This window comes from Rhinoraja longicauda, chromosome 32, assembly GCF_053455715.1.
Source record: "Rhinoraja longicauda isolate Sanriku21f chromosome 32, sRhiLon1.1, whole genome shotgun sequence".
In the NCBI taxonomy this organism is placed as follows: Eukaryota; Metazoa; Chordata; class Chondrichthyes; order Rajiformes; family Arhynchobatidae; genus Rhinoraja; species Rhinoraja longicauda.
The window spans coordinates 2,224,764-2,243,237 of NC_135984.1; the positions used below are offsets into that span (position 1 = coordinate 2,224,764).

Genomic DNA, 18,474 nt, shown 5'->3' on the forward strand with positions numbered 1-18,474 from the left:
CGGGCCAGGCTGGGGGGCGCTCCGACTCATTCATAAATCAGCCAGTTACTGGAGAGTTTGGCGGCTTGAATGACGCGCTGGGGCCGGCGCTCCTCCCTCCCTCCCTCCCTCCCTCCCGCGGGGTGGAAAATATATATATCTGTTGCAGGGCCGGACTGACAGTGGCGACGGCCGAGAGCTGCCTGTGAACCTGGAGAGGGGACAAGAGAGGGGAGAGAGAGAGGAGGAGGAGGAGGAGAAGGAGAAGGAGGAGGAGAAGGAGGAGGAGAAGAGAAGGAGAGAGAGGGAAGGGTGAGGGAGGTGAGGAGGGGAGAGGCCGGCCGGCTGGCTGCTTACTTACTGAGTGTGGCTGTGTGTTTCACTCCTGCTCACTATAATGCCACTGTGATCCCGCCCGGCCCACACCATGGCGACCAAAGAAGAGGAGATGTACAGTAAAGTTGTGCCCAGAAAGAATCGCCAGAACCGCCCCGTCACCGTCAAACACGGGTCAACTCTCGATGTCTTTTTATCAATGGGATTCCCGAAAGGCAGAGCGTAAGTTGCACGAGTTTATCTGTGTCTCTGTATCTCTCTCTGTGTCAATCTGTGTCTCTGTGTCTCTCTCTGTGTCTGAAGAAGGGTCTCGACCCGAAACGTTCCTTCTCTCCTGAGATGCTGCCTGACCTGCTGAGTTACTCCAGCATTTTGTGAATAAATACCGTCGATTTGTACCAGCATCTGCAGTTATTTTCTTACACTCTCTCTGTGTCTCTGTGTGTCTGTGTCTATCTGTATCTCTGTTTGTCTGTAACTCTGTGTGTGTTTATCTGTGTATCTCTGTGTCTCTGTGTTTATCTGTATCTTTCTCTCTCTGTCTGTGTCTCTGTGTTTATCTCTCTCTCTCTCTCTCTCTCTCTCTCTCTCTCTCTCTTTATCTGTATCTCTCTGTGTCTACACTTGGCGTGTGGTATTCGCTCCGTGCTGTAACTGGATCCAAATGGCGATGTGCGTGTTTGCAACATTTAATTTCTGTTACAACCACTGGCTTTGCCCAGACTTGCCACACGGCCTAGAGGTTTAGAGGCTGGTTTTCAAATTGCAGAAAATGCTCCCAAAACGCCGGGTGATGAATTAGCGGAATGTTTCTGCCGCCGCTCTCCCCACCCACCCACCCGCCCGCTTTGTCATCTTTTACATTTTGTTAATGAAAAGGAAAGGGTTTGAGAAAGGAACGGCTCTCTCTCTCTCTCTCTCTCTCTCTCTCCCTCTCTCCCTTTTTTCTCTCGCTCTCTTTCCCCCAACACACACACACACTGTGGTATAAATACCAGAGCGAAACTCTGGCCTGCACACAGCACAGGGAGATGGGAGTTAGTCCCAGGCAGTTTCAGAGGCGGTGGGAGTAGTGAGGTTGCAGTGTTAACGTTGTGTCTGACCGCGGACAGTGGGTGTGTGTATCGTTGGAGGGGAGATTGTGTAACTACGTTGAGACCCAGTCTGTATCAGCTGTTGAGGCCCAGTCTGTCCTACTCAGTAACCGCTTACCCTTGCACCCAACGCCTGCTTATTTCAAGGCTGTGTGAATGATGTTAATGATCAACAATCACATTATACATGACCGGACATTCTCCCCAAACCGACACGTGAGTTTTATTCGCAATACAGTTAGCTGTATCTGCAATGGGTCATAGGGTGATTCAGTGTGGAAACAGGCCCTTCGGCCCAACTTGCCCACACCGGCCAACAATGTCCCAGCTACACTAGTATAAGAAAATAACTGCAGATGCTGGTACAAATCGAAGGTATTTATTCACAAAATGCTGGAGTAACTCAGCAGGTCGGGCAGCATCTCGGGAGAGAAGGAATGGGTGACGTTTCGGGTCGAGACCCTTCTTCAGACTGAAGAAGTCACCCATTCCTTCTCTCCCAAGATGCTGCCCGACCTGCTGAGTTACTCCAGCACTTTGTGAATAAATACCCCAGCTACACTAGTCTCACTTGCCTGCGCTTGGTCCATAACCCTCCAACCCTGTCCTATCCATGTACCTGTCCAAATGTCTCTTAAGCGTTGTGATAGTCCCAGCCTCAACTACCTCCTCCGGCAGCTCGCTCCATACACCCACCACCCGCTGTGTGGAAAAACTCACCCCTCGAAATGAACGGGAATGCCTTGGCTACGACACGAATCCCAAAAGCATCCACAGAAACCTCTTCGTTGCACCTCAGAATGGCTTTTATAAAGGTGAAGGCAGCTTCTCCCCATTGCCAGCCAAGCAGTTATTTGGCAATGCAAGGACCAGTCTGTATAACACTCACCAAATCACCCATGCAAATGTTATTAAATGGTTTCCTTTAAATTTTGAAGGATCCTTTATAGTTTCATTATCTCTCCCCTCCCCATTTAAAAAAAAAATCTTGCATTAGTTCTCAAAGTTCTTGCTACCTTTTCAGAAAGAAGAAACATTTTTTGGTGGGTTGTGATTGTACCCATGGGGTTTCAACCAAAGGGTCAAGAGTTTCATGGGGTCACTAATCCGTGTCTTCTGGGGCAGAACAGAATCGGGATGGGGCAGATTTGGGATAAATGACAAAAAGAAACAATGGAAGATGAGAGAGGTTTTTCAAGGGAGGATGGTAGACATCCCCTGACATTTCTATTGTGCCCGTCACAGCGGTATGGCCAGTGAAGTTCTTTTCTAAGTGTAGTCCATGCCCTAACGTAGCAATGGTCAATATTTGTGGAGTAAGTTTCCACAAATGGCCATGTGAAATGTGCAGACACTTTATGTGTGAGCGTGTGGCGAAGGCAGATTCGGTTGTATCTTTCAAAGTTGTGTTGGACATATTGGAACATAAGTGTCTGAGGCAACAGTGGAACGATTCCCCTCTGGGACCTGAGCTGCCATGTCGTGGGATCACAGCTGATCTTTTATCTCAGTCAGTTTAGCTTATTGTACGTGTACCGAGGTACAGGGAAAAGCTTTTTGTTGCGTGCTAACCAGTCAGCAGAAAGACAATACATGATTACAATCAACGCATTTACTGTGTATAGATACATGATCAGGTAATAAAGTTTAGTGCAAGGAAATGGCAGCAAAGTCCGATCTAGGATAGTCTGAGGGTCACCAATGAGGTGGATAGTAGTTCAGGACTGCTCTCTGGTTGTGGTAGGATGGTTTGGTTGCCTGATAACAGCTGGGAAGAAACTGCCCCTGAATCTGGAGGTGTGTGTTTTCACACTTCAATACCTTTTGCCCGATGGGAGAGGGGAGAAGAGGGAGTGGCCAGGGTGCGACTCAACCTTGATTATGCTGCTGGCCTTGCCGAGGCAGCGTGAGGTGTCGGGTTGGCTTGTATGATGGCCTGGGCTGTGTCTACAATTAGATGCAGTGTTGCTTTTCTGCACTCACCCCAAACCCCTACATCCATTTAACATTGAAAAAGGGAAACTCAGAGCTATGGGACAGAGCACATGCATGAGACCAATGACAAAACCTGCATGTGGACTCGGGTCTCCAGAGTATCTGTGCAGGAAGGAACGGCAGATGCTGGTTTTCACTGAAGATAGACACAAAAAGCTGGAGTAACTCGGCGTGTCAGACAGCATCTCTGGAGAGGAGGAATGGGTGACATTTTGGGTTGAGACCCTTCAACCTGAAACGTCACCTATTCCTTCTCTCCAGAGATGCTGCCTGACCCGCTGAGTTATTCCAGCTTTTTGTGTCTATCTCAAGAGTCTGTTCTGTAAAGTTGTATAGAAATTAATTTATTTTTATTATGCAGTTCATGGAGTTTCAGTTACTGGCACATGTGTTTGCATTTTGTCCATGTTTACTATTTTTTCAAGTTAAATCCACTAGTCTTGCACACACGCAAGATTAAAAACCTGCATCAGAGTATCACTTTGTACAGCCTTGGGTCACACGACTTGCAATTTCCTTTAAATGGATGGTGCGCTCAGTGTGATGGGAATTGTTTGTTGCCTGATGTCGATGTGCATGACCTTCGGGATTTGCAATTTATCACTAGAGAATGATCTTGCTATTTTGCATTGTGCGCACGCTGTTACTGAGTGCATTCCAAAACGTTCTAGAATATTCTGAAATGTTAGCAGGAATTGCTGCTTTGTGGTTGAGCAGAGTTTCCACGGTGGTTGCGTTTCAGACCGGGGCGTGCCTCCTGCTCGCCAGCAGCGATTTTCCTGACGCATTTAATGCGCCCACTGCCACCTCTGCTCCTTGTCGTTCCGTTTCCACTTCATGAAGGGCTGAGGTGTGGTCTCTGATAACTTGCGGAATAAATTCATACGGTTCAGGTGCAGAATTAGGCCATTAGGCCCATCAAGTCTACTCCGCCATTCAGTCAAGGCTTCAGTCATTTCCTTCGCTCAGTCCGCCTTAACCAACCTGATCTCCCGGTGGCTCAGCACTTCAACTCCCCCTCCCACTCCCAGTCTGACCTTTCTGTCATGGGCCTCCTCCATTGTCCTAGTGAGGCCCACTGCAAATTGGAGGAACAGCACCTCATGTTTCCTTTGGGCAGCTTACAGCCCAGCGGTATGAACATTGATTTCTCTAACTTCAGATAGCTCCTCTTTCCCCTCCCCTTCCCAGTCCTCCCACTGTCTTCCTGTCTCCAACTACATCCTTTCTTTGTCCCGCCCCCTCCCCTGACATCAGTCTGAAGATGGGTCTCGACCCGAAACGTCACCCATTCCCTCTCTCCTAGATGCTGCCTGACCCGCTGAGTTACTCCAGCATGTTGTGACCCACCAGCAGAGTGCCGCTCTGCCAAAACCATCAGCTTTCAGGTGTGTTTTTAATCTGGGGCTTCATTTACACTCTGTGAATGTTTATGTCCACTGGTGTTTAATTTTATGGGGGAGGGTCTTCCCTGGGGACCCAACCCACATTTGTTTATCTGGTAACTTCACTAAACCAGCTGAGATGATTATCACAGATCTGACCATGGGGCATCAGTGTGTGAAGATTGATTTCCTATAACTGCAACTGGCCTTCAAAACGGTTTTGTTGGCTGAAAGGCTGCTTTGGGACCCAAGGTATTTATTCACAAAATGCTGGAGTAACTCAGCAGGTCAGGCAGCATCTCGGGAGAGAAGGAATGGGTGACGTTTCGGGTCGAGACCCTTCTTCAGCTTTGGGACCCAAGGTGGGGAAATGCATGATTATTTAAATGCAAGTGCTTTATTCTACTGTTTGAGAGGGAGGGGTATTTGTGCTGTCATTTGGCTCACTGGCTCTGTTGAACAAATTGCACCTAAAGTCAGTGATTTACCTGCAGTGGAGTGAGTGGATCTCTTTAACCTGCTCCTCGTGTCCTGGACCACTTCACCCCAGCAGTGCACAGCTCTGCGTTCTCTGTCTGTGTGACAGCTCCAGGGTATTAAGGTAAATTTAGAATCATGCTCTGCTGGGTGCTTTTTGCAATTGAGTGACTTGCACGTGATGGAGACTTTAAAATGGTGGGGTCTGAGCCCGCAGTGGCCTCGCTGTTGTTTCCCTGAGAACACATTAATATTCTCCATACATGTTCTGGTAATGGAACTTTCTGCTCGTCGATTGCAGATTAATTGCAGCAAATGTACCTCGACTCTGTTTAATCTTGCAGTGTGAATGATATCTAGGGTTGCCAACTGTCCCATATTAGCCGGGACATCCCGTATTTTGGGCTAAATTAGTTTGTCCCATACGGGACCGCCGTAGGGTTGCCAACTACCTCGCTCCCAAGTGACAAGTGTTGGCCTGGAGTTTAAGGATGAAGAAATTATTAATTGATTGTCTAGGGATTCACCAATTCCTGTCTGGTGTAATGACTTTGGTTCTTGACTCTGAACTTTGGGAAAAGAGTATTGACCATGGGGGGCGGGACTATGTGAAGCACTGAGTCAATTCATCAGAATGATCTCGAAGGGTCTTGATCCGAAACGTCACCCATTCCTTCTCTCCAGAGATGCTGCCTGGCCTGCTGAGTTACTCCAGCATTTTGTGTCTACCATCAGAATGATCTCTTGGGTTGACGTATGAAGTTGTAGCAAGGTTATATTCCTTTTCGTGGATCTGAGATGTTTAAGTCAGAGATTCAGTGGGGTGGAAAGAGAGAAGCAACGTCCTGGAGTGGGGACGCCTGGAAGAATCACGAGCATCAAAGCTGATTCAGAAAGTAATTATTTTGCTTGATGACTCACGGAACTCTGGAAATCTCTTCCTCAAAGACCTGTGCGTTTTGGATCAATGAAGGCTTTTAGGAGCTGCAATGTTCCTGCAGGCTGTTAAACACGGCAACCTCCAATAAACCTCCATTATTGCACTATGATTGTGGATGATCAGCCATGATCACAATGAATGGTGGTGCTGTCTTGAAGGGCCAAATGGCCTCCTCCTGCACCTATTTTCTATGTTTCTATTGTTAGCTTTTGTGTGTGTGTGTGTGTGTGTGTGTATATATATTTAAAAATATATATATAAACACAGTATAATAAACGAGAAAAGAGTTCTGTGTGTATGCATGTGCATATATATATATATATCGCACATAACTTTTTTCTCGTTTATTATACTGTGTTTAGATATTTTAAAAAATATATATAAATTCCAATCAAAGACGTAGTCGTACGAGAAGCCCTGCCGGTGGAAAAGGTTCCTGAAAAGCTGGTGCAGGTATGAATAGTTAGGCTTGTGTGTGTGTGTGTGTGTGTGTGTGTATATATATATATATACATATGTGTGTATATATATACACATATATACATATATACATATACATGTGTGTGTGTATATATATACATGTATATATATATACACGCATATATATACGTCCATGTATATATATATATGTGTGTGTGTGTGTGTGTGTATATACATATATATGTGTATATATATATATACATATATAGGTGTGTGTATATATACATATGCACGCGCACACACACACTGAACTCTCGTTTATGATATTGTTTACAGGGCACTATGTTTACATATTGTGTTGTGCTGCTGCAAGTAAGAATGTCATTGTTCTACCTGGGACATATGACAATGAACCACTCTGGACTCTTGGCCTTTGATACGGTTCCAGCATAGGTCAATATCAGACAGGTCTTCCTCCCAACGTCTCCTTTCACAGACATCTTTATTCCACAGTTTTGTCCAGTCAACCATTCTTGCGATTATCACTGACCTTGATGAGTTCTTGACAATGTGTGTAGGAAAGAACTGCAGATGCTGGTTTAAATCGAAGATAGACACAAAATGCTGGAGTAACTCTGTGGGACAGGCAGCATCTCTGGAGAGAAGGAATGTGTGACATTTCGGGTCTCAATCCGAAACATCACCAATTCCTTCCCTTCAGAGATGCTGCCTGTCCCGCTGAGTTACTCCAGCATTCTGTGTCCACCTTTGAGTTCTTGTCCATCCCTTGCTGTGAAGGTTACACATTTTATCTACAACATTTTGCTGTCAAAATGTGTTTCTTTTGTTGAACTCTAACTTCTTGGCAACTTGAGCATTCCTCTCTATGTCTACAAGCTGTTAAAATCTCGTCTTGATATTATTGAAACACCTCGATATTATTTCATCGCTGTATCCAGTATAAACATTTGTTTTAAAAAAAACCAGCTCCATTCCCCAAAAAGCATTGTTACACAGAAAGCTAGCCTTCAGTGGCAGCAGATTTGTATCCAGTGTTGACTATTCTGAGGAGCAGCGGATAAATTGTACATTTGTTGCGAAGGACAGATATCTGTTTGCTAACTTTTGCAGCATTGGAGGTTTCAGTGGGAAGAGTGAGTGTGTACTGGGACAGGAGACCGGGGCGGCCCCTGAATGGGGGAAATCCTGTTTCCAAGTCTCTGACGCCAGGCACTTTCTGTACTTCCTAGTTTCAAAACAACAGCGTTGCAAATATTATTTTAACCAAAAAAGCTATTTGAAACTGACTCTGCCTAACACCCATCTCAGCCAGCTCTGAAACGGGTTCCCTATCTCTAGGGTTGCCAACTGTCCCGTATTAGCCAGGACATCCCGTATTTTGGGCTAAATTAGTTTGTCCCGTACAGGACCGCCCTTGTCCTGTATTGGTAGGGTTGCCAACTTCCTCACTCCCAAATAAGGGACAAAGGGTGACGTCACCGCCCCGCGCCCCACGTGACCTCACCCAGCCAGCGGCCACGTGCTCCCGCTCCACCAATGGCGGTCGCCTGGCCCGGGAGGCCGCCATTGGTGGAGCGGGAGCACGTGGCCGCTGGCTGGGTGAGGTCATGCGGGGCGGCGACGTCACCTTGTCCCGTATTTGAGAGTGAGGAAGTTGGCAACCCTCCCTATCTCACACCCCAACTATTACTGTCCATTGATTGTTGGTCTTTCTCCAAAACTTGGCCATCCAAAATTCTGTTGTCCGCCGATCCACCCATCAACGCTGTGCCGGATGACCTAATTGGTTGTAGGTTAAGTTTGTACGTTCTAGGAGTTGAATTAGGCCATTCGGCCCATCAAGTCCATTCAATTGTAGCTGATCTATCTTTCCCTCTCAACCCCATTCTCCTGTCCTCTCCCCATAGCCCGAACACTAATACGAACATCACTGCATCTTAATTGGTACATGTGATAATAAAAGAGCTTTGAAACCTTTAACCCCTGGATGAGTTGTGCTGAAGGGGGTTCATTCCATACTATGTGCCTCTTTGACTTGTGAAAGCACTGGATGGCTTTCTTTATTAAATACACAATGTGATAACACATTGTTGGTGACAATGAAGGAAACGAAAATAATTGACTGTTAGCATTAGTTTTCAAATTGAATTGCTATTGACTTAACCATGATATTATCGGCATTAGTAGAATAAGGAGAATATGTGACAATGATCTAGGTATGAATTAAACAGTCTGCCATTTAAAACCCATTGACTAAAAGATGAAATTATCCACTGTGCTTGGCTATCATCCGCCCTGGAGTCAAATGGTGATCATGGTGTCTTAGTTTCTGAAACTAAAAGGCCCCCAAGTAAATTATATTTGGAAGTATTGGTAATGCATCTTGGGTTTAATGGTCAGAATGATAGTTCACAGCTGCGTTAACGGAAGTAGATTTATATTTAAAATATAAAAGAAGACATTTAAAAGCCTGAAACAGCCAAGCCCACGGCTCTATATTTTGGTAACCCTCTCCAGTCCTACATCCTGTATCTTTTTGCTCCTCAGGTTCTGCTCAGTGTATTCCCATCACTGACCATTATGCCTTCACCTGGCGTGGCCCATGGATTAGTGGGCAGATGAATGTAAATCAAAGGCAAACCCCAAATGGCTTCCCATTAGAATTGCCACAGAATCGGCAGCCTTCTTTACTCTTCTTGGTAAGACTGATACATTTTCTGAAAGTTCTTGTATTTCCTTGTCTCCCTCCAACTGCGCGAATGTCTACTAGCTTGGTCTGTTGCTAACATCGTTCTGCCACAAACAAGGATCAGATTGTAAAAGGGGAATGTATGTGTTGTAGTTCTGCAGCATTTTCGCTCCATGGCTTATTTAGCACAAAGCTCCAGGTGCCATGTGGAAGACCCAGTACGCACTGACTCAGTGCCTTCTTGCACCCCCCCCCCCCCCCCCCCCAGTCACATGGATGGAAAGGAGTTTCTGTACAATTTCCTTTTGGAAAGTTGGAGTGTTTTGTCAAATGCCCAGGCTATTTATTCCTTGTTCCTTAACATAAAAGCTGGTCATCTGTTGTCTTTGCCATCTTTATGTAGGTGGGATATTCGTGCACACGTTAGCGCGTTCATTTGCAGTGGTGACTATATTTTAGGGATATGGTATTGATTATAATGCAACTTGAGATGTGCTGAAAGGAATGTAAAAGTCGCAATAGCAGTGAAGTAGAAAATGTTGTTAATTGTAAATTCGAATCTTTCCCACATTGCAATGGTGACTCGAACAGCTACTTTACCAAGCAGAGCTGAAGGATATCATTACATATACAAACATTCAGCCAACAAGTCTGGAGAAATCCGAGTAGCTGCACCTAAAATCCATTGCATGTGTTGACAAAAGAAGTTTTTGACACATCATTTTCAAAGCAGCAAGAAAGTTTGCATTAATCTGGAGAGAAGGAATTGGTGACTTTTCGGGTCGAGACCCTCTTCAGACCCGACACGTCACCCATTCCTTCTCTCCAGAGACGCTGCCTGTCCCGCTGAGTTGCTCCAGCATCTTGTGTATTTCAATGGCCACTTCCATGGTTTCACCAGATCAATGCAAACTTGCTGCTTTGAAAATGATGTATCAGAAAGTTGTTTTGTCAACACACGAGTTGCACTCTGGATTTTAGGTCTACCTACTTGGATTTCGTAGGACTTGTTGGCTCAATGTTTGTATGTGTAATGATATCAAGGGAAGGAGAATGTATACATAGCAATGAGAGAAACTAACACAGGAACAACTAAACAAGCTAAAGTTCAGCATTGTAGCCGATAGCAGACCTGCATATATTCCTCAAGGATCATCCATTCTCTCCAGAGTGATTGTATTTCTAATGTCTGGCCGTGTACACACTGTGGTGACTGTTCCACTGAAGGAGGCAGCACAAGTTTAAACCAGCATCTGCAGTTCCTTTCTACACACTTTAGAGAAGTCTGCTGGTTGCTGCAGAAGATTTTGTTTATATTTTCAGTGATGTTGTGGGAACATTCCAGGAGGATAATTTTGGGGATTAAAAAAAAAATACTTGCAGGCAGAAGAGTGTGGTGGGTGTACGGAACGAGCTGCCAGAGGAGGTAGCTGAGGCTGGGACTGTCCCATCGTTTATGAAACAGTTAAGCAGGTACATGGATAGGACAGGTTTGGAGGGATATGGACCAAATGCAGGCAGGTGGGACTAGTGTACCTGGGATATGTTAGCCGGTGTGGGCAAGTTGGGCTGAAGGGCCTATTTCCACGCTGTATCACTCTATGACTCTAGGAGATTAGTTTAATTTGGCACCATGTCCAGCATGGGTTTTGTGGGCCGAATGGCCTGTTCCTACGCTGGTCTATCTATGTACTCAGCAGATCCAGACACGAGAGGCTATCTTTAGTTTGTGTTGATTTTTTTTTCTGGTGGAAATCTGTTATTTAACATGTATACTCAGCTGGTTATCTCTGTTTATCTCCCCCACCCACCTATCTTGCGAGTTCAGGATAAATGTGGCTGAGCCAACTTCCTTGCGAGCCATTGAGTGGCGTTCAGCTGTGCATCCTGTTTGCATTGTGTATGAGAATCCTGCGTCCATTGCCCTCCCCAGTAGCTGTGTAACTCTGATGGCCCATGCTGTCTGTAACATGGAACAGGCATGAGCCAGCAAATGGAACAACAGTGTACACTCACTTCCTAGCTCCTCGCAGAACCTTACAATAGCTGCACTATGTTTGTGCTGAGAAACCCAGACCTTCCCTGCCTCCCCACGTGTCTTAGGTTGCAGAGATGAATGGGGGGGGAGGGATACAGGTAATTTAAAAAATCCATGATTACAGGTATTAGCGTGGGTCACCTGAAAGAGTGGGAACGGGGGAGCGATCTTTTATTGTAAGCATTTGTCAAGGTTGAATTTCAATTCATCAAAGTTAAAGGAATAAACTTGAGGAGAGGCACGTTGGTGCAGCGGTAGAGTTGCTGCCCCACAGCGGCAGAGACCCAGGTTTGATCCTGACTACAGGTGCTGTCTGCACTGAGTTTGCACGTTCTCCCTGTGACTGCATGGCTTTTCTCCTGTTTCCTCCCAGTCTAAAGACGTGCAGGTTTGTGGTCTAATTGTCTTTTGTACATTGTCCCAAGTGTGTAGGATCGATCTAGTGTAAGGGGTGACCGCTGGTCGGTGGGCCGAAGGGCCTGTTTCTGCGCTGTATCTAACCCGACCTAACATCAGTGCCAGTGTTAATCTTTTTTCCCAAGGATCGAGGCTGCTGACCAGAGGACAACTTGTTGCGCCTGTTTTTGAATTGTCCCTTTCTGTTGTGGGGCAGAGGGCAGAGAAACACTCGGCAAATTGATTCACAGACATTCATAACTAATGATCGGCTTCTGAAGGGCAGTCATTGTTTGAAGGCAAAGAATTGCAGCAGCAGTTTGTATATGTGGCACGCTCGGACAAACGCCAGTGGTACAAATGGCCAGGCAGTGCTTGTATTTGGAGATGTAAATGTGGCGGTGAGTTTTTGCAGTGGAGCCTTTGACCTGGTTACATTTTCTGACTTGTGTATCTACATCTCCCCTGACATCAGCCTGAAGACGGGTCTCGATCCCAAACGTCACCCATTCCTTCTCTCCAGAGATGCTGCCTGTCCCGCTGAGTTACTCCTGCACTTTGTGTCTATCTTCGGGGTGATGAGGGATGGATCGGGTCTGGGGGTGGCCGTTTAGCTCCCCAGTCCTGCTGCATCTTTGCGTGCAACCTTGCATGCCAATGATCACATGAATGGCTCGAAGGGCCGAATGGCATTCTCCTGCACCTATTGTCTATAAGAGTCAAGAGTGTTTTATTGTCACCTGTCCTGGAGTGGATTTATAAAATTCCCACTTGTATAATAAACAAAAAGAAAAGTTCAATGAATAAGTAAAAAATCATACAGTGCAAAAAATAAACAACGCTCAAAGTTGCTCGTGCAACCCAGGCAGTTCATAGTTTGGAACTTAGTTGGCATTCGTAGTGTTCAACAGGGAAGAAACAGTTCCTGAACATGGACGTTACAGTTTCAGACTCCTGTACCTTCTTCCTGATGGCAGGAGTGTAATGAGAGCGTGGCCAGGGTGGTGGGGGTCCTTGATAATGCCGGCTGCCTTTTTGAGGCAGCACCTCCTATAGATCCCGTCGATGGGGGGTGGGGGGAGAGGAGTGGGGGGAGAGAGGTGGGGGCGGGGCATTACCCGTGATAAACTGGGCGTTCAAGTTGCTGAACCAGGCCGTAGTGCAACCAACCTGCTCTGTACTGTACACATGTAGAAGCTGATTAGTGTGGGTGTCTGGGGTCAGGCGAGAGTGCAGGAGAATGGGGAGAGATAGATCAGCTAGGATTGAATGGTGGAGTAGAGTTGATGGGCCGAATGGCCTAATTCTACTCCTATCCCTTATGACCTCATGATATTTGTCAACATTCTGAATCTTCTCAATCTCCAAAGGTAGTAGAGGTGTTGATGGGCTTTCTTTACGATTGTATCGATGCATATGCCAGTCGCTAACATGAGGGCAGTGAATGCTATTGTCTTGTGTTGTTGTGAGCACGTGAAATCTTGTCTCCGGTTGCTGCAACAATTTGTGTAAAACCATTTGCCACAAAATCAAAAGCCATAATTTCACTGAAGAGGAGGAAGTCATCTTTCATTTTAAAGACCCAAATCGATTTTACCTTTGTGCTAGAAATGCAGAAGGTTGTTCCTGAGCTATTTATTCTGGGAGTACGTGGTTGGATAGGGGCAGGAGGATTTAGCTTGATGATGCCTATGATACTGATTCCATGAGCCCATTCATGTCGGGCTGCCAACTGTCCCGTATTAGCCGGGACATCCTGTATTTTGGGCTAAATTAGTTTGTCCCGTACGGGACCACCCTTGTCCTGTATTAGTAGGGTTGCCAACTTCCTCACTCCCAAATAAGGGACAAGGTGACATCACCGCCCCGCGCCCCACGTGACCTCACCCAGCCAGCGGCCACATGCTCCCGCTCCACCAATGGCGTCAGCCCGGTCACGTGGGGCGGTGACGTCACCCTTTGTCCCTTATTTGGGAGTGAGGAAGTTGGCAACTCCACGTGAGAGTGATCTGGGAACATTTACCTGCGAACCACTTCTGGGAAATATCAGTTCCAGTTCACGTTGAGCAGAGCTGCTGACGTATATAGGGGGGAAGTACAAAGCCCAGACAACCCCTGAGAATCCATCAGCCAAACCTGTTTCAAGGTTCAATAAGGTTCACTGAAATCCCATCTCATGCTTACTACGAAGTTTTGGTCAAGTGGAAGTTTCTAAGAATTTAAGTAACGCAGTAAATTATCTGTGTACAACTTCTCCATTTTAACATACATTGTCTCAAGTTCAGTTTGATTTAGCGATACAGCGTGGAAACAGGTCTTTTAGCCCACCAAACAGGCCCTTTAGCCCACCAAACAGGCCCTTTAGCCCACCAAACAGGCCCTTTAGCCCACCAAACAGGCCCTTTAGCCCACCAAATTCACGCCCACAATCAATCACCAATTCACGCCAGTTCAATGTTATCCCACTTTGTCATCCACTGCCTGCACACTAGGGACCATTTACAGAGGCCCATCGGCCTACAAACTTGCACCTCTTTAGGATGTGGGAGGAAACCGAAGCACCCAGAGGAAACCCACGCCGTCACAGGGGGAACGTGCAAACTCCACACAGACAGCAACTGAGGTGATGATTGAGCCCTGGTCTCTGGTGCTATGAGGCAGCAGCTCTACCCACTGCACCTCTGTGCCCTTCCTTAAGCTTGTTCCCTTGTGTTTGTTAATGCCGGCACGTGAATTATTGGCTTCTGTGTTTTAAGACATCGTGAAAACAGAAAATCTGGAAAGAGAGTGAAATTTCCTTTTTTAAGGATCATTTCAGTTCAGTTTAGTTTATTGTCACCTGTTCTGAGGTGCAGCGAAAAGCTTCTGTTGCGTGCTAACCAGTCAGTGGAAAGACAACACATGATTATTTGCATCTAAGCATGAACCGGGATTGTTGACACATTCATGGAATGTGTCACTTAGGTCATAAGTGATAGGCGCAGAATTAGGCCATTCGGCCCATCAAGTCCACTGCCATTCAATCATGGCTGATCTATCTCTCCCTCCTAACTCCATTCTCCTGCCTTCTCCCCACAACCTCTGGCACCCATGCTAATCAAGAATCTATCTACCTCTGTCGTAAATATATCCACTCAGTCCCCATCCAGCACGACTTTGTGGCTTTGGTTGCAGAGATCAGAGAGTTCAGTGCATAAAACAAACTGCTGCAGGGAATGAAGCAGCTCCCCAGTTTGTGTTTGTTTAGTTTATTGTCAGCTAGGTTCTTATCCCCCTCTGGGGATTTGATAGGATTGTCAACATCCCTGCTCCCAAATAAGGGACAAAGGGTGATGTCACCGCCTGGGCCGGGCGGCCGCCATTGGTGGTGTGGGAGCACGTGGCCGATGGCTGGGTGAGGTCACGTGGGGCGCGGGGCGGTGGCGGCACCCTTTGTCCCTTATTTGGGAGTGAGGAAGTTGGCAACCCTACAAATACAGGACAAGGGCGGTCCCGTATGGGACAAACCAATTTAGCCCAAAATACGGGATGTCCCAGCTAATACGGGACAGTTGGCAACCCTAAGATTTGAGTACAAAACTCTGATTCTACCACTGCCTGATGCTGTGGTGCCATCTCTGGGATGAGATTCTAAATGAAGGCCGCCCTTGTCTAAACGAGGGAGATATTCCTCCAGGGACAATGGGAATCTCTGTGGATTTCGGGCCAGTGTTTATCCCGTGCCCAATCATTACTAAAATAATCATTATCAATCCTGTAAACAGCACATTGCCACATCTGTAGCTCACGTTCATAAGCCACAGAAGCAGAATTAGGCCATTCGGCCCCATCAAGTCTACTCCGCCATTCAATCATGGCTGATCGATCTCTCCCTCTCAACCCCATTCTCCTGCCTTCTCCCCGTCACCCCAGACACCCGCACTAATCAACAATCTGTTTACCTCCTCCTGAAAAATATCCACTGACTTGGCCTCCACAGCCTTCTGTGGCAATGAATTCCACAGATTCACCACCCTCTGACTAAAGAGATTCCTCCTCATACAATACTATACAATATATCTTTATTGTCATTGTACAGGGGTACAATGAGATTGGGAATGCGCCTCCCATACGATGCAATAATTTAATTAGCTAGTCAGTATTAATTTAAACAACAAAAACCCAACAAAACAAATTGTAACAGTTTTAAGACAGAATAAAGTGCAAGTAGATCTGTGCCGGATCACTGTGCGATGTGACCATCCGGCTCAGCAGGACCGGTTCATAGCACCTATGGCCCTGGGGATGAAGCTGTTCCTGAGTCTGGAGGTGCGGGCGTAGAAGGCCTTGTATCGTCTGCCCGATGGAAGAAGTTCGAACAGACTGTTGCAGGGGTGTGAAGAGTCTTTGTGGATGCTGGTGGCTTTTCTGAGGCATCGTATGTTGTAGATGCCCTCCAAGGCTGGTAGCTGTGCTCCGATGGTCCTCTGAGCTCTATGGACTACCCGCTGAAGAGCTTTCCTCTCTGCCTCCGTGCAGCTGAGGTACCACACAGGGATGCCATGTGTTAGGATGCTCTCTATACTGCAGCGGTAGAATGTCGTCAGCAGCTGTTGGGGTAGACCAGACTTCATCTTTCTAAAGGTACGTCCTTTAATTGTGAGGCTGTGCCCTCTGGTCCTAGACTCTCGCATTAGTGGAAACATCCTCTGCACAGCCTGCTGGTTATTACCATTCTTGTGTTGTCGCAGTGCTGACATTTTGACTTTAATGCCCTTAAAGTGATCGGGGAATTCCACCAGACACAGATTTTCTATTTAAATGCAACTTTGTTCTTTTTATCACTTGCTTCAAAATACAGCAATACAAGAAGTGAAAAACTGCCTCCGCATCACACTCAATTATTCCAGTTATTTTTAGTGATCACGAGCATTGAATGGGAAGGCCAGCAGTATCTGTAATAATCAGATGTTTGGCTGAGAGAAACAGGCCCTTCGGCCCACTGAGTCCGCGCCGACCAGCTGTCATGCCCTGCGTTAGTTCCATCCGACACACTAGAGACAGTTTACAGAAGCCAATTAACCTACAAACCTGCATATCTTTGGAATGTGGGAGGAGACCCACGCTGTCACAAGGAGAAGGTACAAACTCCATACAAACCCCACCTGTTGTCAGGATTGAACCTGGGCTTCTTGTGCTTTAAGGCAGCAACTTTACCTCTGTGCCTTAAAGAAAAGGAGCTTATTCCAAGCAAGTGTGAAGAGGTGCACATTGGGAGGTCTAATGCATGGGGAGAATATACAATTAACAGCACCAGAGACCCAGATTTGATTCTGACTACGGGTGCTATCTGTGCGGAGTTTGTACTTTCTGCTCGCGATGGTGTGGGATTTCCCCGGGTGCTCACTCCAAAGAAGTATAAGTTTGTTGGTTAATGTTTGTTGGCTTCGGTAAAGATTGTAAAATGTAATTAGTGTGTGTGGGATAGTGCTAGTGTGCGGGGATCGCTGGCTGGCGTGGACTCGCCGGTCCAACGGGCCCGTTTCTGCGCTGTATCTCTAAACTAAACTAAACATTTAACAAACAGCATTGATGTACAGAGAGATCTTGGGGCCCAAGTCCATAACTTCCTAAAAGTGGCAGCACCAGTGTACGGAGTGGTAGAGGGCAGACGGTAGGCTTGCTCTCATAGGTGGTGGCATTGAGTAGCAGGGTCAGGAAGTTTTGCTGTAGGGTAATTGGACTTTGGGTGGGTCACATTTGGGCGATTGTGTACGCCCCACATTTGTAGAAGCACTTCTCAGTTTTTCCCATAAACCATGTGGCTGTAAGCTTGAGATAATATTATTAAGGGGTTGGACACGTTAGAGGCAGGAATCATGTTCCCAATGTTGGAGTCCAGAACAAGGGGCCACAGTTTAAGAATAAGGGGTAGGCCATTTAGAACGGAGATGAGGAAAAACCTTTTCAGTCAGAGAGTTGTGAATCTGTGGAATTCTCTGCCTCAGAAGGCAGTGGAGGCCAATTCTCTGAATGCATTCAAGAGAGAGCTAGATAGAGCTCTTAAGGATAGTGGAGTCAGGGGGTATGGGGAGAAGGCAGGAACGGGGTACTGATTGAGAATGATCAGCCATGATCACAGTGAATGGCGGTGCTGGCTTGAAGGGCCGAATGGCCTCCTCCTGCACCTATTGTCTATTGTCCTTGTTCTTGATTTCTACTCTCAAGCAGATCCATTTGCCATTTTAAATGCTTCACTCTGACCCTTGCTCTGAGCAAGTTAGTAGCATGTTGTCAAATTTAGGGTTGCCAACTGTCCCATATTAGGCGGGACATCCCGTATTTTTGGGCTAAATAAGTTTAGAAACATAGAAAATAGGTGCTTCTATGTTTCTAAACTAATTTAGCCCAAAAATACGGGATGTCCCGGCTAATACGGGACAGTTGGTAACCCTGAAAGTTTGTCCTGTACGGGACCGCCCTTGTCCCGTATCAGTAGGGTTGCAAAACTTCTTCACTCCCAAACAAAGATACCAGAGGAACAAGGTGGACCACTCCGTTGAAATCGCCTATACTGAAGTGTAGTACGCGAAGGAGCCATTTTAGTAAGCAAAACCCGCCGTTCGCTATTGCCTCTCGCAGTGTAATCAGTGTTTTGGGGGAACAGTATGTGTGATGATACCATTGAAATGCAGAATATATCTCATCTATCAACTCACAGATTT

General features: G+C 46.4%; 1 protein-coding gene across 1 annotated transcript in view; it reads left to right on the forward strand.

The window, feature by feature from the left end:
* Positions 1 to 245: 245 nt before the first annotated feature.
* Positions 246 to 18,474, forward strand: part of LOC144608652 (ubiquitin-associated and SH3 domain-containing protein B-like) — a 114,513-nt gene continuing 96,284 nt past the window's right edge. Inside the window, exon 1 of the mRNA XM_078426630.1 lies at positions 246 to 537. Within this exon, the coding sequence (XP_078282756.1) occupies positions 407 to 537 (131 nt within the window). The 5' untranslated portion in view covers positions 246 to 406. The remainder of the gene's footprint in view (positions 538 to 18,474) is intronic.